The sequence below is a fragment of the Cimex lectularius genome, unplaced genomic scaffold, assembly GCF_000648675.2.
Source record: "Cimex lectularius strain Harlan isolate CLEC.00 unplaced genomic scaffold, Clec_2.1 scaffold110, whole genome shotgun sequence".
Taxonomy (NCBI): domain Eukaryota; kingdom Metazoa; phylum Arthropoda; class Insecta; order Hemiptera; family Cimicidae; genus Cimex; species Cimex lectularius.
Window position 1 is genome coordinate 42,041 of NW_019392697.1, and position 18,232 is coordinate 60,272.

Genomic DNA, 18,232 nt, shown 5'->3' on the forward strand with positions numbered 1-18,232 from the left:
GAAATAAGGAGCTTGAGCAAAAGGTTCGAAAAATTTTGGACAGAAACTGAATTCTTTGGAAGTTGGGTTGGTACATTTAAATAGGTTGTAGTAATGATTGTAAATTAAGTGTTTGCTTTTGTAGTGATTATTTTGAAGGGGCAAAGTTATTTTTTATGATTTGGTTTCGGATAGTACAATCCTCCGTTTTTTGAACTATTTTTCACAAAACGAAACAGGTCGTAGAGGTTTCTGAAAAGATTTCTTTCAATTTTCAATTTGATTTTAACCTTGTCTTATTATTTTGTTCCAGGAGCGATTTTTACCCAAGAGCAGAAGGAAAGCGCTACGGAGCTAGCCTTCAAATACGCGGTTTACAGGATCAACAAGGATAAAAATCTCCTGCCCAACACCACGTTGATGTACGACATCCAGTACGTCCCGAGAGACGACAGTTTCAGGACAACAAAGAAAGGTAATTTTAAGCAATTTAAAAAAAAAAAATTGTACTTTCTTAATTCATGAATAGTTAGTTATAAGCTGGTTTCAATGAAGTATGAATTTTTATTGGTTTATTTAATAAGGCAGAGTACTGCCAATTTTTTTAAATCAAAATTATGTTTTCAATTAATTTTTTTTAATGAAATATTTTGTATGAGATGAAAAAGATAGTGTAAAGAGCGGGATCCGAACCCACGACCTTCGGCTAAATACGTCGCTTTGACCACTTGAGCTATCGTGACTTCGATCCACTCGGACACCAACGTCCCATTTCCAATTAAAACCTTTCGAATTTTGTCATTTTTCAATGTTTCATTTTTCAGCCGAAGGTCGTGGGTTCGAATCCAGCTAGTAACACTTTTTCGTTTCGACCAAGACCTTACATAGAAAGAATAATTAACTGAAATAAGTAATTTGTCAATTGACCACTAAACATAAATGGATTACGTGTTTTATTGAAAGCAGTAACTTTAAAATTATTCGCGCTCTTGTAGATTCGGAAAAAATAACAAAAATCTAGTACATCTGTCAAGTCATATTTGACAAGGATTGGATCAAATTTTGACGATGGTCTTGGCTCTGATTGTTCTTGAAAAAAGATCTTATAAAATAAATAATAGCACATTTTGCACATAAATGTTTGTTATAATACTATTTATTGATAATTTAGATAATGCATCTCATTAATTTTAAAAAGTAATCAAACATAATAAATCTTTTTTTTGGTTTGATTTTTATTATACATGCACTAGTTTTCGTGGTCCGCTTGACGAATTAATATCATTCAATTGATTACGGTTTTAGTTGAGATAAAAAGGTCTAAAAAAAGCTGCGTATCGAGCCGAAAGTCGTGGGTTCGAAGCCCGCTCGTGACATTGACTTTTTACCTCAACTAAAAACCTTAATTAATTGAAAGATATTAATTGGTCAAGCGGACCACGAGACCTAGTGAATTGAATAATTTTTACAGTTGAATGCATTTGTTATATCTTGTAAGAAAATTTGGCAATATTGTTAACCTAATATTTATCGGTAGAGTATCCAGCAATTTAGTATATTATTACTTTTTGTAATAATTAGAAATCACTCGTACTATAAATTTAAATTTTAACTATTTACATGAAGAGATTGAGTTAAAGCTGTACAAATTTTTATATAAAGATACGAATTTTTACATTTTTCCATCGAGACTTTAAAAAAACGTCATCGAAAATTAACAAGGCTCGAGCTTTCGAAGGCGAGCATGCCTTGAATAATTTAACGAATTAGCACAATCTACGCTATTCAGCATTTGTATTTGTTCACGGGAAAGGCACAAGCAATGCTAAATGTATTCCGAGAAACTGGCCTATTCACTATGCAGAATTATTGACAAGTCCCTTCAATAAACCCAACAAAATATACATGGTATTATTTCCGAGCGAGTTAATTTACTTGTATCAATGAACAAATCCTCAAACAAAAAATTCATTTTTGTGTTATCCATGTTAAATTAGATTACTTTGAGAGAAGTTCAGGCTATATATAAAAAAATCATTCGGATCAGAATCAAGTCTAACTTTGGTCAACTGATGGCTGATTGAAGCTTCGACGCTTTGAAATTCAACCAACCAAGGCAGAGGCAAAGTGGCCATTAGTGATCGACTACTTCGATTTTGCATGATAATTCATTTTTCGAAGGTCATTTAGTCTTTCTATTTATTCTTACTTTAATTGAGAGACATTAATAAAAAACTGTATAATAAATTTATCTCAACTAAATACCGTAATCAATTGAATGATATTAATTGGTCAAGCGGACCAGGAAAACTAGTGAATTTAATAAGTTAAAATGAAGTATATTTCTCTAAAGCTCTTCGTGGTCATTTCATTCGTCGCCTAGAATCAAATGGATTACACGACATTTGAAAAATGGCAAAAAGGTGGGAAAATTCAAAAGATGGGGTTGATTTGGGAAGTTAGTGTCCGAGTGGATCGACGCTACTTATACTGATAACTCAAGTGGTAGAGAAGCGGCGTATCTATCCAAAGATCGTGGGTTCGAATCCCGCTCGTGACAATGACTTTTTATCTCAACTAAAAGTCTTCATTAAGTTATAGATATTAATTGGTCAAGCGGACCACGAAAACTAGTGAATTTAATTAGTTGATATGAAGGAAATCTTCACTAAAGCTCTGAGGCCATTTTATTTGTCGCCGAGAATCAAATAGATTACACGACATTTGAAAAATGGCAAAAAGGAAGGGAAATTCAAAGGTGGGGTTGAAATGGGAAGTTAGTGTCCGAGTAGATCGAGGTCGCGATAGCTCAAGTGGTAGAGCAGCGGCGTATCTAGCCGAAGGTCGTGGGTTCGAATCCCGCTCGTGAAACTGACTGTTTAATCTCAACTGAAAACCTTAATTAATTTAATAAATAAAAAGGATTACTTCTTCATTTTTATAATATTTTTATAATCATATAACATAAAATTCATAAAAACAGCAAAGTTGTTTGTAGCACTCTAGCTATGTTGTAACAAATAATTCCTTTTTCCAATAATTTTTTTTTAATTTTAAAAATCTTTAGAAAAATTATTATTTATTTCATAAAAGTTTAACTACTTTAAATTGCTCAAATCCCAGGTATTTGAGCGTTTTAAAACATTACTATTTATAGGAGGCTACATCATTTAAAAAGATTTCCGTTCAAGGAAATATTCAGACCGCCGTGCAAAAAAAGGTAAACATTTTGCGTGCATTATTTCTCCAAGACCGGACTAATGGACCGGAAGAGGATTTTGATCCGGCCTGGAAGCTTTAAGATTTTTCCCAGGCCCGCGTTAAAAAACGATCTTTGTAAATGGCAAGTAATATAAACAATAAATCACTGTCAAATATTTGATTTGTCATGAAATTCTTCGGTGAACGGGTGAAATGAAAAAAGCAATAAACAAAATATCGTTTTCCTCCAGGCGTAAAGATTTCCAAATTAATATACATATATTGAGCGTTCCGACTCCGGAAAAGTGTTCAGGACAAGATTCACGTCTTGAGGGTTTTATTAATGTCTTGTGGGTTGAATTTGTAAGCTAGAAATGTATGGAAGATCTGTATGAAAACGTTTTTTTTTTCTTTTTCATAATATCCTTACGATAACAGATATAACCATGTATTCCGTTTTTTTATACGTATTTCTTTGTTCAAAAATTGTATTGATAAATATTTTTATAAAATAATTGTTCTTGGTTTAATATTTTTTCTGGGAATCTAACAAATAAAAATTGCAAATTGTGTCCACAAAATGGCCTTGTTCTCCTTGTGAGTATGATTGTTTAGCACGCAAAAATATTCAATTTTAAAAACGTGGGATCAAAGAAATCAGTCCATTTCCAGGTCAAAAAATGTCATACAAGAATCGATTTTCTTCCATTCGTAGACTGAATGATTTTCCCGTTGGTCTACTTGAACTTACGTAATTAAGTGTTAATGGTATTTTTAATATGTGGAGATTAGTGCCCGTATTTCGATGATGATTCAGAATTATCGACGACATTTGATGTACATCAATTGGCCATTTCAATTGTCGCCGAGAATCAAATAGATTACACGACATTTGAAAAAAATTTCAAAAAAAAAATGCAAAAAGGAGGGGAAATTCAAAGGTGGGGTTGAGATGGGAAGTTAGTGTCCGAGTGGGTCGAAGTCACGATAGCTCAAGTGGTCGAGAAGCGGCGTATCCAGCCGAAGGTTCGAATCCCGCTCGTGACACATTATTTTTTACCTAAAAAGTTTATAACTCAAAACGAGAACAGAATGGGAATGGAAATATTTTAGACTAATAAATGTTAAAAATCCCCCTAAAAAATTTCAGGCGGACAAATTGAAATGAGATGGACTCATCATTGTGTTAATGATTAATTTTCATTGTAATGTTCATCAAGTAGCCCGTGCGTATTTTCACTCTGATCATAATGGAAACAATAGATTGAAACGTCTCGAGCTCTCCAACGAATTGTTTTTAGCCATAAATACACTTAAATATTCCTTTTAAAGTATTTATTTTAAAAAAATACATTTTTCTTATAAAATGGTTTGGGGACATGACATTCCGTTTTGTTTTAATTATAGAAAAATATTTATCAAATTAAATTTCATGGAAAATGGAATTTGATTTCTATCGGATCCAATTGAGTCTGTCGACTGTTTCCGCTTGAAAGATTCATTTAATTAAAAAAGAAATCAACCCTGTCGATTCAGCCCGTCAAACTGCCAAGTTCACTGGCCAGATTTTTGTTTTTATGCCGTTGCTCTTGATGTGCTTACTCGTTTAGAGATATTTTCATAGCGTTCAATGCGATGCCAAATCCTTTTATTTTTCTGGTTTTATATTCGGGCGTTATTATTTCTAAAGATATCTGCCACGTTGTACAATAGAACAGACCGCTAACGGCCTCGTTTTATGGACCACGCATTCGGCTAATCTCTTCAAAGAAGAGCAATTAGAGCTTGTATAATTTAGAAGGCACTTAGACCGTAAACGACCCAGGCCCTTAATGAAGAGATATGGCTGGTTGGTGGGGGTATGGAAAAAATAAACATTATAAATGATAATTTACACATTAACACTTGTTTAATGGTAATTATTATTGAGCTTTGTAAATCTCTTGCAATCAACTTACTGTTTAAAATGTGGATTGCGGCAAACTTCAACCGCCTGATGAATATTCATAAACTTTGCAAAATTATTAGTTTCTAACGTTTTAAATGATATTTTAAATTTAATTTTAAATTTTAATTTTAAAAATTCTTAAAACATAACTTATTATGGCAAACTCTAATGCCCGTAAAACAGCGAGAAAAATTCATAACATTCCAATTAATATTTTTCATCAATATTTTTATTACAATTAATTAAGGTTTTTTGGTTGAGATAAAAAAGTCAATGGAACGAGCCGGATTCGGCCATTTTTCAGATTAGTTTAGGAAGTTAGTGTCCGAGTGGATCAAGGTCACGATAGCTCAAGTGGTAGAGCAGCGGCGTATCTACCCGAAGATCATGGGTTCGAATCCCGCTCATGCCATTGACTTTTTTATCACAACCAAAAAACCTTAATTAATTGTAATAAATAAATTGGCTAGCGAGCCAGGAAATTAGTGAATTTAATGATTTAAAATGAAGTATACTTCATTAAAGCTCTCCGTGGGCATTTCATTTGTCGCCGAGAATCAAATAGATTAAACGACATTTGAAAAATGGCAAAAAGGAGGGAAAATTCAAAAGGTGGGGTTGAGATGGGAAGTTTGTGTCCGAGTGGATCGAAATCACGATAGCTCAGGTGGTAGAGCAGCGGCGTATCTAGCCGAAGATTGTTGGTTCGAATCCCGCTCGTGCCATTGACTTTTTTATCTCGACAAAAAAACCTTAATTAATTGTAATATATTAATTGGTCAAGCGGACCACGAAATTAGTGAATTTAAAAATTATTTTTGTTATACCCGATTTTATATTATACTAAGACCACTATAAATCTAATCGTTCATGACAGATATATTTTTATTATACCTTTTTTTAATTCTTTTTTCAACTTTATATTAATTTGTGTGGTGTTTAATAACCGTTAGTCAATGAACGTTCGGATATCGTCTGTTGTGACGTGGGCTTTAGAAAAAACGAACACTTTGAGTTCTGAAGATGATCTCAATAAAGATCGAAACGTTGGCACGATAAAGAAAACGTTTTCCTAAAACCCACGTCACACCAGACCGCATCTCACGATCTCCGAAAAATCATTTATTTTAATTATATTGTTGAGTAGTATCCTTCTTGCTTTTATGTTTTAGACAACAACTTCCAGCAACAGCTTTGTAACTTCTTCTACGTAAAATTACACGATTTTTGTTATATTAACCTTTCTAAACTTATATTAAAATTTGTGTTCCAAATTAATTGAAGTGAACACTTTTTAACATCAAGTTAACATTTTCTGTCAAATTAACTCTTTTTTCCGTCAAATTAGCCTTTCTTTTAATTCGAAATTAACCGTTTTTACCTTCACATTACCTGTCTTTTAATTTCAAATGAACACTCTTTAAATTACAATTAACCGTTTTTAATTTCGCATTAACTTTTTCCAAAAAATTAACCCTTTTTAACTTCAAGTTAACATTTCTCGTTAAATTAACCTTTTTTAATATCAAATTATAGTTTATTTTAATTTACGTATAACAGTTTTTAACTTCAAATTATTTTTTCTTTTTATTTAAAATTAACACTTTTTATTTTCCAACCTTTTTTAACTTCACATTAACTCTTCCCTGAAATTGACTTTTTTTAATTTCATGTTAACATTTCCCGTCATGTGAACTATTTTTTAACTTCAAATTACTTGTTGCGTCGAAGAATGCAGTTGTAAAAAACAAATAAAAAGTTAAACAAAAAAATTAAGCTTTCTTTCAATTTGAAATTAATTGTTTTGAACTTCAAATTAACTTTTAATTAATTTACGTTAATTACATTGTGTTCAAGTTTATATAATAATACAATACTAACGTACAATAATAGCCAGAAATATGTTCTATAATTTTTTCCATAATGTTTTATAAAAACTTGAAAGATTTGCATAATATGTGGAGTTGTAATTAAAGAAATTTTACGAAAATAATGATTTCTCAAGACGATGCTGTTAAAAACGTCAAAATAAAAAATCTAAGGGTGGGGACAAAAGTTAAACTCACAAGGTATGATTAACGTTTAGTGATTTATGTAAGCTAATCTCAATTTGATCGCAGTCCACCGGAAATTCGTGCTCTTCTAAGGAACAATAAATTATTACCGTCAGGCGTTGAGATAACGCACCCGTTGAAGACGATGCTGTTAAAAATGTCCAAATAAAAAATCTAAGGGTGGGGACAAAAGTTAAACTCACCAGATATGATTAATGTTTAGTGAGTTTTTAATTGAGATAAAAAGTCAGTATCACAAGCGGGATTCGAACCCACGACCTTCGGCTAGATACGCCGCTGCTCTACCACTTGAGCTATCGTGACTTCCACCCACTCGGAAACACAACATCTCTTGATATCTTTATAAATAATCTAATTTAAAAATGTTTATTTTACCAAAACAAGTAAAAGAGCTCTCTTAAAATGATCCCATCCAGTAAGATCTTTGTGAAGCTCAAGTACACTTTCGTAAGTCAAGAAATACTCGTGTGGAGAGATCAGGGTAAAAATGACTGTACTTATTTGCATAGATTTCTCATCGTTACCTATTTGACTTTATTTAAATTTAACATTATGTCAACCAAACTCAACTCTAGATATAATTATTACCATAATTAACGACTTAGCACGTCTGGCGTTAATTACATTGTGTTCAAGTTTATATAATAATACAATACAAACGTACAATAATAGCCACAAATTTGTTCTATAATTTTTTCCATAATGTAGTATAAAAACTTGAAAGATTTGCATAATATGTGGTGTTGTAATTAAAGAAATTTTACGAAAATAATGATTTCTCAAGACGATGCTGTTAAAAACGTCAAAATAAAAAATCTAAGGGTGGGGACAAAAGTTAAACTCACAAGGTATGATTAACGTTTAGTGATTTATGTAAGCTAATCTCAATTTGATCGCAGTCCACCGGAAATTCGTGCTCTTCTAAGGAACAATAAATTATTACCGTCAGGCGTTGAGATAACGCACCCGTTGAAGGCAGTCCGGGGTCATCAGTACACAGAGTTTGGGCTTCATGGGCTATCAACAGCTAGGTCAATCCGGTGCCCGACGTATGCAGTACCTAGATTTAAACACATTCCAACCCTCGCTCATATTTAAATAGCTTTCTTATTTACAAACCATTCATTTTAGGGTGGTAGAGTACGCGATATTCTCCCATTATCCTAAACACATATATAACCAACCTAATTGAGCGTCCATGGGGTACTCAATATTCCGCCATCGTCCCCCTTACACTATACATTCACGCAAATAAATATTATCAACATAAGCTAGGCACACCAAATGATTACTGTACCAATAAAACAACCCTGTATTCTCCAAAAATCGCAGGGTGTCCATATACTCTCTGTCATGCTCAAGCACAATTCTCGTATCGAGTGGCAATCATACATGCACTCTATACAAATCCAAAAATGTCATCTTTAAACACGTCGAGCAAACTTTATCTACATCTACGCGATCTTTTCCCCAAAAGTAAGTATCCATGTGAACCTCCCATGGCCTATTCTTAATCGGGTAAAGATGAAAGTCTACGAGTCAGCTACCTTCCAGACCTATGTGTCCGGTTGTCCAGACAATACCACCGTTTTTCCGAGATCTTCCAGCTCGTCATATCTCTCGAACAATACCACAACTCGAAAGACGGAAGACCTACCACAAAGGTAATCTGAGTGGGCCAATGTAGTCCCTTTATGAAAATATTACAAATATATATTAATCAATAAAAAAAGTTTGGTTTCATGAGTTTAAATGCGTGTTTCTAAGCTTTATATTTGTATATTTCTCATAAGTTTTGAGCTCTACAAGAGTCCATCTTGGATCTTCTTTTATTTTGTATGTATATAATTAGTATTTCATACATTACCGGAAAGTTGAGAAAATTCTAAACACATTTACGCAGACGGAAATTAAAGAAAATGACAACAAAATATTGATAAAATAAAAGGAGTTTTAGTAGTCTTTAACCGCCCTAATTATTTGACTTTATGAATTTTAAAAATTTTAAATTGTCTATTTATTATAAACATTAAATTCACTGTGTGGGGGTTAGTGACCGCTAATCGATAATTATTCAGAAATCGTGAGATGCGGTCTGGTGTGATGTAGGTTTCAGAAAAACATTTTCTTTATCGTGCCAACGTTTCGATCTTTATTGAGATCATCTTCAGGGCTTAATGTGTTTGTCTCCTGTGTAATTGTGGCATTCTTGCGTGTCGTGTTGAGAGTTGAGATGGCACAATTACACAGGAGATAAACACTTTGACCCCTGAAGATGATCTCAATAAAGATCGAAACGTTGGCACGATAAAGAAAATGTTTTTCTGAAACCTACATCACACCAGACCGCATCTCACGATTTCTGAATAATTATTAAATTCACTAGTTTTCGTCGTCGTGGGTTCGGATCCCGTTTGTGACACTGACTTTTTTTATCTCAACCAAAACCTTAATTAATTGAAAATTATAATTTTTGCATTATAATCTCTATAAATATGTTTAAATTTAATGATTTTAGAGGACTTCTAGTAAGACAATATTGTTTAGTTTTGATTCATTGTAGCTACATTTTCAGTAATTGCTGCAGGACGGTACATAAACCGACCACTTAGGAAGAATTGAACGCTGCTCAAATATATTATGACTGCTTATTTAACTAACAACGTTTATATTTAAAGAAGAAAGATTTTAAATTGTCTCTGATATGAGCTTTTTTTAAGCTTATTACAAATAAAACGAAACTGGTTTTTTTCTTATCCATATCCAGTGTTTCATGAACGCTTCCACATATGGTAATAACCCCTGAACTCGACTGAGACGAAACATGAAAATTAGGATTTTTCAAAATTATAAATTCTACCGGTTCAAATCGCAGTAGGGACGTAATCAACACAAGTTACAAAGTAATTGACTGTATGTTGATTCAAATTCAATTTTCCTGAACTTTATGAATTGGGACGGTGCCTAATTGGCTCTAATTGATACTCCAGGTTACCGAGCTTTCTCTGATAATCTACAACGCTATTGACCCAAAACGTTACTTTCTAAAGTTTTACATCCGATGAAAACACGTTTTTAAATTTGTTTATACATTTTTTTATAAAATAAAATATAGTTGAGATAGAAAATTTCTCCTTGGAAATTTGACCATGAGCGTGTAACGTTTTTCCTTTCTATTCGCTAACGCAGGCCGATTTTCTTTCATTGGTTCATTTCAGTTGGCCAGGTCGGGAAAATGATTTGATGGAGTTAACCGTTTAGTTTCTCCTGGGGTGTTTCGCTGTGACAAATTCGCAACACTTTCAACAAATGAACCGGGGAACTTTTTCGATGAAGACGCTCAGGGGTATTAGAAAAGTTCATCTCGGCTATTAACAAGTTCTCTGTACAACAGCCAATAGGTTAAAAAAAATCCTTCACGAAATCTTTATAACCACAAAAAAATCTATAACTTTTCCTGTTTCAGATGGTGGTATGAAATGTGTGGTCATTATGTGTTAACTGCAATATTTAAAACAAAAACTTTTCTTGTAGAAGAAATCCATTCAGTATTATTAAATCTTTCTTTTTGAAGAATAAAATGCAATATAAATGGAGTAAGTAATTTCACAATTCAACAGGTGGAAAATTTTAACGACAAACCGTTCATTTCTGACTGGAATTGATGAAAAATTTTCAGTTTGCTTTGTGTTTGTTAAGCTTTTTTTACTAAGGAAAACACTATTAAAAGAAGTAATGTTTTTCAACTGACCTACTGTACAAAGAAATCTCTACCTCCTGTCTCACAAAAAGGCATAAATCTAATGTTTTATTTGATCGATACAAAAAATAATTTATTTCCATATAATTATTGATCAACCTTCAACTTTCAAAATTCATTGCAGTTCGTGGTCAGATTGACCAATTAACATTTTTCAATTAATTAATACTTATGGAAGGTTGAGATAAAAAAGTCAGTGTCAAGAGCGGGATTCGAACCAACGACCTTCGGCTAAATACGCCGCGGCTCTACCACTTGAGCTTTCGTGACCTCGATCCGTTCAGACACTAACTTCCCATCTCAACTCACCTCTCGAATTTTCCTTCCTTCTTGCCATTTTTCACAAGTCGTGTAATTTATTGGATTCTCGGCGACAAATGAAATGGCCATGGAGAGCTTTCGTGAAAATATACTGCATTTTAATTATTAAATCCGTTGCATTTCGTGGTCCGATTGACCAATTAACATTTTTCAATATTTGTGGAAGGTATTGGTTGAGATGCTTCAACTATAATTTATGAACAAAATAAATAAATGTGAGAAAAAAACAAAAGAAACAAACTAACAATAAACAAACAAAACAAAAGATACGATAGAATGCAGAGTGTGAAGTTACTAGTCGTAGATTGATGGATATAGCGAAAAAATGTTTTATTTGCATTAATAATGATATTGACAATTTATTAACACTTTTTATAGTTATGAAAATATATAAATATTCAATGAACCTAGCTGTTTGTCTAGTTGCTTGATTTATTTTTGTTTTAATTTGTAAACCACTAAATTGGTAGTTTATTGTGCAACGACAGAAAAATGCAAACAGTCCATTACCATCTCAGAGTTATTGTTTAGCCATAATGTTGAGCAGTTCGGTGCAATTTAAGTTCCAAAATGAGCAGATCTTTCTGAAAATTCTGGTGAGAATCGAGTGGGTGCACACATTTAAATTTTTTTGATTTTCCATTAATAATAATAAATTTAAAAAATTCTTATCCATATAGTATCAAGAGTCTAGTAGTGTTTATAATTCAATTAATTGAGGTTTTTAGTTGAGATAAAAAAGTCAGTGTTACGAGCGGGATTCGAACTCACGATCTTCGGTTAGCTACGCCGCTGCTCTACCACTCGATCCACTCGGACACTAACTTCCCACCTCAACCCCACCTTTTGAATTTTCCCTTCTTTTTGCCATTTTTCAAATGTCGGTTAATCGGATTGGATTCTCGGCGACAAATGAAATGGCCACGGAAAGCTTTAGTGAAGGTATACTTCATTTTAACTTATTAAATTCACTAGTTTCCGTGGTCCGCTTGACCAATTAATATCTTTCAATTAATTAAGTTTTTTAGTTGAGTTAAAAATGTCAGTGTCACGAGCGGGATTCGAACCCACGACCTTCGGCAAGATACGCCGCTGCTCTACCACTCGATCCACTCGGACACTAACTTCCCATCTCAACCCCACCTTTTGAATTTTCCTTTCTTTTTGCCATTTTTCAAATGTCGTTTAATCTATTTGATTCTCGGCGACGAATGAAATGGACACGGAGAGCTTTAGTGAAGGTATACTTCATTTTTACTAATTAAATTCACTAGTTTTTGTGGTCCGCTTGAATAATTAATATCTTTCAGTTAATTAAGGTTTTTAGTTGAGATAAAAAGTCACCTCAAGTGGTAGAGCAGTAAATCTAGGCACTGACTGTTTTATCTCAACTAAAACCTTAATTAATTGAAAAATATTAATTGGTCAAGCGGATCACGAAAAATAGTGAATTTAATATGTTAGAATGATGTATACCTTCATGTACCCTTCCTATTGTAAGCTATACTTTTTTGGTTTCTTCCTCTTCAAAACAATTGTTTCCCATTCTCCCTTCCTTCATTTATAATCTGTTATGTGTTTAAGTGTTATGTATTCGCCACACTCCTTCCCACCTTCTGATTTCTACTCCTCTGGAAAACTTTTTCGTTCCTTTCTTTTCCGTTCCTACAACTTCTGGAACCCCCTACATAACTCCATTCACGGTGGCTCAACCCTTTCCACTTTAAGTCCGGTCTTTTTGACTAGCTCTGCCCTTACAATTTAACACGGAGGATGGTTAATTTTCCGGTATTTTTTCACGTTCTTATTTAGTTTAGTGTGTTTCATTTATTTTTATGCTATTGCATTTAATTATTTTTTTAAGACAATTTTTTTAAGACAATTTTTTTACTTTTTTGTTGTTTAATGGGACCCAAAGTTCCAGAATAAAATTACGACACACTTATTTTAATTTTTACGATTTATAATGCGTCCACGGCGTCCTCTGAGTATCAAGATCGTGTCCGGTGAATTCCAGTTGTCAAATTATCTGTGTAACTTTGTGCAATTATTCTTATAAAAATAAATTATTAAAATATTTACTACATTTAGTAGGCTGTGAGTGACTAGCCATAGTTGACTATTTCCACTGTAACCACCTTTCTTTCAAGTATATGTCGTCTGTCGATAGCAAAATAATCTCAATCCCTGGATTAAATTCATTGTGATAAATGCTCCACAACGTGGAACAGACAAGCTTTGCTGATTTGAGCGAATGTCGGAAAACGGGCCGTTAATAAATCTGACAACCTGGCATTATTAGAATCAACGCCGATTTGCCGATTGCCAACCCTCTTCAGCAAACTGGTTTAAATGGTGATGGGGATGTGTCGGATCCCTTTATTAAAAATAATTTTTTTTGTGAATTCCGCAAGTCAATGTCATCGATATGATTTTGAGGGAAAAAATAAACTTAATAACAATATACCTGTCCATAAAATAAATAAGAACGATTCACAGTAGACTTGAGGGCAATAATGTATATATAATATATAAAATATGTATAATCTGTGCTGCTTTTCTTATTAAACAATTTAAAATATATTTATTTAGAAATCGTGAGATGCGGTCTGGTGTGATGTAAGTTTCAGAAAAACATTTTCTTTATCGTGCCAACGTTTCGATCTTTATTGAGATCATCTTCAGGGCCTGGGATTTACAAACATTGTTTACATATAACAAATACATTTTGGATGTGGAAAAGTGAATTTATACAGTGCAAAATATATTTTTTATATATTCAATCAAAGTAAGTAGAATCAAGCAAAGTGAGTAGAAATACTTTGATTGAATATATAAAAAATATATTTTGCACTGTATAAATTCACTTTTCCACATCCAAAATGTATTTGTTATATGTAAACAATGTTTGTAAATCCCAGGCCCTGAAGATGATCTCAATAAAGATCGAAACGTTTGCACGATAAAGAAAATGTTTTTCTGATACCTAAATCACACCAGACCGCATCTCACGATTTCTAAATAAATATCGATTAACGGTCACTAATCACCACACGTTAAAATATATTTTTGTTAAATTTGTACGATAGTTATATCTGCTAATCCCTCCTTTATCGATTATTTACAGTTTAAAGGAAATCCATCACAAGAATGTAAAAATAAATTGTCCACCTGGTCAGTTTTTTAGGCACTTTAAAATTATAAAATTTACGAGTAATGCTGAAGAACCGGTAGGACTTACATGTACTTTTGAGCTTTTCGTTTCTGGTTCAATATTTGTAAATACAAAAACATTAATATATTACTTAATTATATTTTGACCACCAATTTGGATTCCGGACAGGGCATTGAACAACATACCTAATTAATCGAGAAACGGACGTAATAGAAAAATCTCTTGAAAAAAAAATTGTTCTGCTATCTTCCTTGATGTGTCACAAGCTTTTGACAATGTCTGGCACGAAGGACTTGTTACAGCTTCTTACTGTGGCTGCACGTATGTTGGCGGTAGCTCAGTGGATGAAGGGGGGGACGTGTTGAAGGGAGAGACAATTGATGGTCGGTAAGGAGGTGAAAGTTTATTTACAGGTGTTATGTTGAGCGCCACGGTATTTTTGGAGAAGGATAAATACCGAAACCAGGGAGAAAAAAGGAAAAGAAGAGTAGATCAATAGAAAGAAAGGGAAAAGGAAGGACAGATACGGTTTCGTGTCAGGCCCCAGACGACCGATGTAGCGCTTCTGGTTCTCTTCTTTCCGATGGCGCTTCCACACAGGAGCTAAATGATGAAGTTCTTCCTGCTTTCCGAGTTAAATCGTTAGCACAAGCAAGATATCTTAAGGTATTTAGCTTACTTAGGGTTTAAAACTACGATTTAAAAAAATGAATACTAACCACAACTATTCTATTTACAAGTTTATAGACAAATTCTTTTAAATTAAAAGTTAACAAAAGGCCGAAACTTATGCTAATGTCTCTAGTCCGGAATTATCAGGCCTGATGAGAAATTGGAAATGAATCACGGGATCACTCTTCACTTGCCGGGATCAGCCGATTTCTTCGTAGGAACTCTCCGATCAGCACGACTAGGATCACAAGCCACACAAACACATACACTTTTTTAAAGAATATTTTCTTTCCTCGCGGAGACCACCTCTTCCTCGGAACGTCTATATCGAACTGACTCCCCTTGCTTTTTTGCTTTTTTTTCAATCTCGGACCCAGTGCCCTCCCGATCAGGATCTTGCAGGCCGCGAATTGCTTCCTGCTTCTTGCGCTTCTCTTCTCGGTTCGTCCCGCCACTATTTAAGCTTTATTAACTTTTTTCCCGACAAGAAGGAAAAAAATGTAATAGACTCATCAATAAACTAAAAGGTATGTTAACAAAGCAGTATGTAGATATTATCAGCTCCTACCTGACAGACCGTTTAGAGTCAAACAAGAAGATCAATATACAAAATTAAAAACAATAAATGCAGGACTGCCACAAGGTAGCATTTTAGGTCTACTGGTTTACCTGTTATACACCACTTCTGAAAATAGAGGGAGTAAAAATTGCAACGTTCGCAGATGACACAGCGGTGATATCACTAGGACCGACTATCACCCACTCAACCAAAATCATCCAAAATGCATGAGTAAGATAAACGAATGGACAAAAATAGAAAATCAAGCTAAATCAGCATAAAACAGTCCATCTAATCTTTTTTTTTTTTTTAAGTGGACCATGTTTGCTCACAACCGATGGAACGACTATACCATACAGCGATACAGCTAAATATCTGGAAATGACCTTAGATGCCAAGCTGAGATGGAAAGAACACGTGAAGAAAAAAATGACAGAAATCGGTTTAAGGTATAGACAACTATACTGGTTGATAGGACGTGAATCCAACTTTTCTATATAAAATAAAATATTATATAAACAAGTCATAAACCCTATGTGGACGTATGGTATTCAACTAAGGGGTTGTACCAAACACAGAAATATCAAAATCATACAAACATTCCAAAACAAAATCTTACGTAACATAGTCAATGAGCCTTGGTATTTAAGAAATAAGGATTTGGGACTTAGAATCTTAAGATCCCTGAGGTCCCAGCGGAAATACAAAGATTTGCTGCCAGACACTAGGCTGGCCTCAGTCAGCAGGAGAATGTGGAAGCGACCAAACTCTTACATAACCGAAACATGGTTAGAAGTTTAGAAAGAACAAAGACATATGAAATTGTGTAGTTAAAAAAGAATAGTGAATAGTGAAATATAAATATTATTGTACCAATGGGTTTATAAGAATGTAAACATTTATTTATGCTATAACATTATTGTAAAATTAATGGTTGGTTTAATAAGAATAGTTTTAATAAATAAATGTATGGTGATTAGTGACCGTTAATGGATAATTATTCTGAGATCGTGAGATGCGGTCTGGTGTGATGTAGGTTTCAGAAAAACGGTCACTAATCACCATACATTTCTACACGAGAAGAACGAAGAACAAGTATTCTGAAGGACATCGCCAACAATGAGAAGAAACTCCCATCGGCTATAAACCAGAGAACGTTTTAATGAAATGCAGACAACAAGGCTTTGAAGATGATCTCAATAAAGATCGAAACGTTGGCACGATAAAGAAAATGTTTTTTCTGAAACCTACATCACACCAGACTGCATCTCACGATCTCTGAATAAATAATAAATAAATTTAATTTTAAAAAATTATTTTGTGCATATATCGTATATTTTATTGAATTAATTTCACACTGAGACATTTTGGCTACACTCTGTCAATCTCAATTAATTCGTTCCGAGTTCTCACTGTACTCACTTCGTAAAGTTACGGGGGAAGTTTGAAACTTTTTGAACATTTATACCTCCGCCTGCAAACCTATAATTTCCAAGACAAGGTTGGAAAATAATTTAAAATAATCCATCGTGCAATACTTTTATTTTTTGTAAGACCTTAAAACGATGATGGGGATAAAAAAATATACTCGGTTTTTCCTCCTACGGCCAAAGTGATTCGAAGATTGGATCTCATGTTCTCCCTTTATTCCGTGGCTCGGGATCTGTTTGACAAACCAATAAGTTTTGTGTTTTATGAACATAAAGGTACAATTTTTTCCATGTTTCCTTTTATTCCTATCCATACACATTTAACCTGTTCTTACGTTATATACAAGTTTAAGTCCTAAGAAAACAAACGCTTTCTCTTTTCTTCAGAACGTCTAAAGTAAACAGCAATAAGTATAGACAATGTACTCTCAAGATAATACTTTCTTCTTCCCACTCAGAAATTTCTACATAATAAATAGAATTGTGAAAGCATTTTTGAAGTATAGATGATTTCAAATATTTGAAAAAAAAATAGAATTGACACTTAAGATTTTTCTTGATTTAGAACAGATCTTCGATTGTGTCTGTAAACAGAGGAATATCCTTTTCATACTAATGCCGAGTCAGTCAGGGAACTAAATTTTCACCTTCCTCAGGGAAGCATACTTGGCCGATTTTTATTTTCAATATGCACCGGAGATATTCCTACACATGTTAATATTTCAACAGATACATTCTCTGATTATGCAGATTTTTACACTTTATTCAGACGCCTCCATAAAAAACACAAAAACTGAAAAGGGTCGTCGGTGGCCACAACGGTTTAGGCGTTGACACGGCGCTCAACACTGTAAGGTGAAGGTCCCGGGTTCGAATCCAGCCCTGCGTTCAGACCAGACATACTTACAAATAGGCATGGATAAAAACACCTCCACATTGAACACTTTTTTTAAATACTCTTGATCAATTTAAGTCACATTTTGCACATGTGTTTGTGAATAAGGTAAATAGTGTTGGTTTGATAAGAATTATGAATTTCAAAAAATATTGTTATTGTTTTCAAATGTAACCTTATGTTTTCATAAACAATACATTATTTTTCAATTCCTCAG

The 18,232-nt window shown here is 33.5% G+C and overlaps 1 protein-coding gene across 1 annotated transcript in view; it reads left to right on the forward strand.

Moving 5' to 3' along the window:
* Window positions 1–297: 297 nt before the first annotated feature.
* LOC106674284 (glutamate receptor ionotropic, kainate 2) overlaps window positions 298–18,232 on the forward strand; it is a 306,995-nt gene continuing 289,060 nt past the window's right edge. The window contains exon 1 of the mRNA XM_024226052.1: window positions 298–454. Within this exon, the coding sequence (XP_024081820.1) occupies window positions 400–454 (55 nt within the window). The 5' untranslated portion in view covers window positions 298–399. The remainder of the gene's footprint in view (window positions 455–18,232) is intronic.